This window comes from Limulus polyphemus, unplaced genomic scaffold (genome assembly GCF_000517525.1).
Source record: "Limulus polyphemus unplaced genomic scaffold, Limulus_polyphemus-2.1.2 Scaffold9179, whole genome shotgun sequence".
NCBI lineage: Eukaryota > Metazoa > Arthropoda > Merostomata > Xiphosura > Limulidae > Limulus > Limulus polyphemus.
The window spans coordinates 19235-25120 of NW_013674789.1; the positions used below are offsets into that span (position 1 = coordinate 19235).

General features: G+C 31.0%; 1 protein-coding gene across 1 annotated transcript in view; it reads right to left on the minus strand.

Moving 5' to 3' along the window:
* Positions 1–5277, minus strand: part of LOC106475794 (glutamyl-tRNA(Gln) amidotransferase subunit B, mitochondrial-like) — a 17804-nt gene extending 12527 nt beyond the window's left edge. The window contains exons 1-4 of the mRNA XM_022379827.1: positions 5139–5277; positions 3317–3476; positions 1967–2080; positions 1102–1294 (exon numbers count right to left, since the gene is read on the minus strand). Coding sequence (XP_022235535.1) covers positions 1102–1294; positions 1967–2080; positions 3317–3476; positions 5139–5275 — 604 coding nt within the window. The 5' untranslated portion in view covers positions 5276–5277. The remainder of the gene's footprint in view (positions 1–1101; positions 1295–1966; positions 2081–3316; positions 3477–5138) is intronic.
* Positions 5278–5886: the final 609 nt, after the last annotated feature.

Genomic DNA, 5886 nt, shown 5'->3' on the forward strand with positions numbered 1-5886 from the left:
CCCTAACATCATCACTAATTACACAGATTCTAGACAACATGACATACTCAACAATAATCACAATGAAGTTTTCTAACCCTATCATCATCACTAATTACACAAATTCTAGACAATATGACACACTCAACAATAATCACAGAAACATTTACTAACCGTAACATCATTACTAATTATTCAAATTCTAGACAGCATGACATACTCAGCAATAATCACAGTGGTTTACTAACCCTAACATCATCACTAATTACTAGGGGTGCGTATCTCATCATAGTAGTTGATACGATACATATCCAAATACAAACATTTTACCAATGGTTTGTTACAAAGGTTGACAGTCTTGTCTGTAATTTATTATCTATATTACTAACATTGTATTATTTAAGTACTGCATATTTTACAGTGCTTTTTCAAATTCTCAAGTTTGATCAGCTAAATGGCAGCTGACAAGAGAAGTAAAATGAAAAAAAAAGTTAATATCTGTCTATCTATTTTGTTATTGTTAATTTGTTATGTTACTTTTCATGTAATGTTTTTGATATAAAAAAAAAGAGAAGACAACATGTAGTACTCAATATTCATCCTTCCTTTATTGAATCGTTAATTTTAGCAAAAATACTTCATTAGAAATTCCAAATTTTTCCGTATGAAACTTATAATAATTACTGAAAGCTTGCCAAATTTCGTGTAGATATGTGAATCATATCGGATGATGTATTGATACAATCATATCACAGCTCATGTCATATCTCTGTATTGCTACACCTTTATAAATTACACAGATTCAAGACAACATGATACACTCAACTATAATCACAGTGGTTTACTAACCCTAACATCATTACTAATTACACAGATTCTAGACAACATGATACACTCAACTATAATCACGGAAGGTTTTCAACGTCAAAGTTTCTATAGAGAAGGAATAACAACACAATATTTGTAAATTTAGACCACTTGGGACATTTATAAAAGATCTTATGTTTCTGGGTAATCAATCAGTTGAGATTGTGAATAAAGAGTTTATGTAAACAAACATATTTACACACTTGCACATAAAATTATAAAACATTTTGGAATGATAGTTAAGTACTAATTTACCAGCTCTGTTCAGATCTATCAAAGTTTGTCCTTCATCGTGAAGAGATTTACCGCTATCTTGCTCCAGTTGAAGTTGTATCAATCCAACAGTTTTCTTGTACGGTCTTTTGTGGACAGCTGGATTAAATACTACAAAACTCAGAGATCCATTCGTTGCTAGAGGCATCCTCTGTTGCGTGATCTGATAGCCAGCCTATATATCAAGTAAAGTTTTCAAATACTACGTCATATTATAAAATTTCAGAAATAGCCTTCAGATTTTGTTTTAAAAAGTTAAATTATATAAAGAATATAATACTAGAGCTAAGTCCAGAGGAAGAACATATATTATAACAAGTAATAAAATAAATCCAGAAGAAAAACAAAAGCAATTTTCAATAGCTGATTAGTGAAACTGGGGTAATAACACACTAGTGGGTTAGTGAACCCTTGAAACACTTCTTAATCATAATTTACATCTTAAACATGTTTGTATTGAGTTATACAGATTTTTGAAAGAAGGAATTTAAATTTTCCATGTAAGATATCACACCCCTGAATAAACCAGTGCTATGTTTCCAAAGTATACATTTGTGTCCTCAGGCATCATTTAAAGATTATGCATGAAGAAATGTGAAGATGTGGATTTTTAATGTTTCCATAGTTGTAGTTGTCTTGGCAAAATAAATAATGGAGGATCTATAAACTTTACAGGATATTCAAACAACTTTTATACACTATATAAGACATGTATGCTAAAATAACAAAAAAAACAACATTCAACAGCTATACTATATTTAATACCTGTTATATAAATGAAAACTTCAGTCTGTACAACAAATATATTTAGTAAGTGTCTACCAGTTAGAGAGAAAGTTACACTTACCGGAAGATCAGCATAAAAATAATGTTTCCGATCAAACATTGAGATTTTATGAACTGTACAGTTCAGAGCCAAAGCAGTCAAGACTCCAGCTTCGACACAACGTCTGTTCAAGACCTGCGGAAGATTTCAAAATGTAATGATAATGATACACTGAAGTAAAAAATAAACTGCAATATTAAGACTTTATGAACTGTAAAGTTCAGAACCAAAACAGTCAAGAGTCCAGCTTCATCACAGTCTATGTTAAAAACAAGAGAAGATTAGAATCTTTCAAAATGTGTAACTCAAAACAAGATATTTACATGCAACAAAGTAAAAATAATAATAAATTCAAATAACTGCACTGATTTTTTCAACCTTAATAATGAGATGTTAGCTGAGATTTATCAATTAATCAGTTAACTGTTTTCATACAAAGTGGGTGAATTTGACCTACCCTGGAAATGTGAAACTACATACATAACTCCAAATTCACTAAGTGTATCTTCCCAAAATGTGGCAAGCTTTTAGAAAACATTATAAATATGTTATATACAAAAAATCAAGTATTTTAACTAAAGATCCATCTGAAAATGTAAGAAGCCTTTACAATCTGAGTTTGAGTACAAGGTGAATTTTACAGTCTGAGTGCAAGATGAATTTTCATGATAACAATAAAAATATTTTTTATTTTTACAGTTTTATATTTCATTTGAATAACCTCATGGTATTTCATTTGAATAACCTCATGGTATTTCATTTGAATAACCTCATGGTATTTCATTTGAATAACCTCATGGTATTTCATTTGAATAACCTCATGGTATTTCACTTGTATAACCTCTGGTATTTCATTTGAATAACCTCTCGTATTTCATTTGAATAATCTCTGGTATTTCATTTGAATAACCTCTTTTTAACTGTGTTAGTTGTCCAGAAATAATTCATGTATCTTTCAAAGGTGTATTTTAAAACACAAAAAAAAATATCAGATACTAGAATAAAATGTTTCAAAACAACTTGTTTCTACAGCCTGTATCTGTAGTTTGTGTATTACAACTTGCAACTTGTTTCTACAGCCTGTATCTCTGTAGTTTGTGTATTACAACTTGTTTCTACAGCCTGTATCTCTGTAGTTTGTGTATTACAACTTGTTTCTACAGCCTGTATCTCTGTAGTTTGTGTATTACAAGTAGTTTCTACAGCCTGTCAAAGTAACATGTCCAACTGGAACTTGCATTCCAGAATTAACAACTATTATAAAAATCTCTTGGACCTTAGCTTTATGTTTCCAGTTTGTTTGTTTTTTTGGAGATTTTTTCTTAAATTTAATGATTGATAATAAAATAAACATATACAACAGAAACTTACAGGCAGAGTTCCAGGTAAAGCAACATCAAATAATGACACTTGAGTATTTGGTGCTGCTGCATACTGGGTACCAGCACCAGAAAACAGCTTTGCTTCAGAATTAATTTGGGCATGGATTTCCAGCCCAACAACACTTTCCCAGCTACCCTTTGCTCGTCTCCTGCAATAAAACAACCCCATTAAAAATCATCACACTGTTAACATTTTACAATAATATAGTTCCCACTATTCCCAATATGTTACAATTTTGATGAAATAACAACAAAAAAAGAGCATTGATGTGGAATAACCCACTAGAAGTGTGAAGCCTCCTACTAGTAAAACTTGAGAAATAGTGATATTATTATATCATAACAGTTAATATAAAACATTAAGTTTCTTTTACCAAAATTTTCTTCATCACCCACTAAACTGTCTATTAACTGAAATAAGTGTTTCGGATTCTTTGTTTTTCCAACTTTTCAAGTAATCAAAATACTGTCATTATTATTTACACAGTGGCTAGATATCCAGACGCTGGGAACGATCTGTCAAATACTAAATACCCGGAGGTCCAAACTTTGAGTATTGATTAATTTCCAGATCTCTAGCCACCGCATATTATTTATCAGTATTTTTTATTCATTTGAGGTTTACTTTATGCTAGCAATGTCATGACTCATAAAAATAATTAACTATCAAAATTAGTTCCAGTTATTACTATTTTCAATTATTCCAGCTGTCCAAGTTTCATGTAAGAATAATTGATTGACCAGTTTGCAAATTCTTCTAACTGACCACCTCTACCCATATGCATCAATATTTTAAACCATACAGGGCCTATATGGCTGATAATGCCATGGACATCCACCTTTTTACCATTTAATATACATATATACACATTCATGGAACTATAAATACTTGCCATGTATTAATCTCATGGTGGAGCTATGGTCAGGCAATAGTCCTTCATAGAAAGTTATACCCCAATGCTTCCTACCAGCCTGCCTTACATTTTGACTGTCACTCGTGATTTGTGACCTTTTCTCACATTCACATCAATAAAATATCATAAAACATAGATAACATCATGTCCATTTAATAACCAAAGACGTTGGCACATTTACATTAATAAGCTGGCAACAGGACAATCAACATAACAGGAAAGTTTCTACTGAATACCCAATATCTTTGTATAGCGATCAAATTCTATAGACTGGAACAAGTGACACATGGTGTCAAATGGATTTCTTGGCCACCTACTGATCATTCTTTAATTAAGACAGGTAAGGCTTTAAAAGGTTATGGAATTTTGATAGCCATTTTGGCTTTCGAATTAATCATATACGTGTTCTGCCTATTTTCACTAAGGTGAAAAAGTTGGTTCTCCTTTGGTCATGAGAGTTAAACAAGATATTCTGTATCTTATATGTGAAACATCTATTAAAATATTTTGGGAAAATATCTTTTCAAAATATCTGGCATGAAAAATCTAATACTGATTACTTTTTTATTTTTATACTAAATTCAGTTGCTGCTAATGCTAGAATGACCAGTTTACAGATTGAATTTTAATCTCGTTTGAAGTTGTTTTGTATCTGAAAACGGTAAACATCAATCATTATGTTATTTGAGTTTAATAATTACAGTAATAGTCATATCATCTTACAAGTTACAGATTTGAATTAAAGAGACACCTTCGGTTAAACTTAAAACAAAATATAGTTTGTGTTTCGTATATTGTACAGTTTTATTTGTACTAGTATTACTAGTGTTAGTTAGACTCAAAATAAGAAATAGTTAAGAAATAAGAAAGTAATTACACAGTCTTGATAACACTTACAACCCCGAGCTCAAATTTGAAGAATCGTGCAGTTTACGTTCCGAAATGCTTTTGAAAATCCTTGAATAATTCACATTTTTAATAACGTGTTTACCACAGAAGCTACATAAAAATTGCTGACCCAAGGATAGCGCCATATTCATTACACGAAAACCCGAAAGCGTTTCAAGCCTTTATACACAATGTTCATATTACTCAAAAAAAGGAAGGTTGGTTATTATTATTTTGTTGTGAAAAACCTGATTTGCATGGAGTAGAGCACATGGAAAATAGCCTTCTGAAATATTTGTGAAATAATTAAAACAAAATTTCGATAAAAATTTAAGTCTTTGGAAGATGTTTAAATAAACATCTATGTGAGGTATAAAAAACTGTTTAGCATAGGTAGTATTAATTAATTACAATATTTTGTGAGTTAATATTTCATGATTGTTTAGTTATTTTCATAATAAGAGAGTTAAAAGCAGACGAATTATTGGAAGTTGTGTTTCTAAGTTATTGATGTCGAGGTTACGGAGATTTCTAGAACGCCTCAGTGAAAGATATATAAAAAGCGGCAACCACACGAAAGCCCAGAGTCCAGAGAGCCAAAAGTAAAATCGACCGAAATAGAGTTTCGGTCAGAGAAAGGTTAGAAAACGTAATGTTACGTCTCCGTTTGTTAATTGATTTTCCGTAAATTCGTTCGGACGAAACTTTAGCGACACAAGTCCTTTCTTAAATAAAACTGGTTTATTCTTCCGAATAC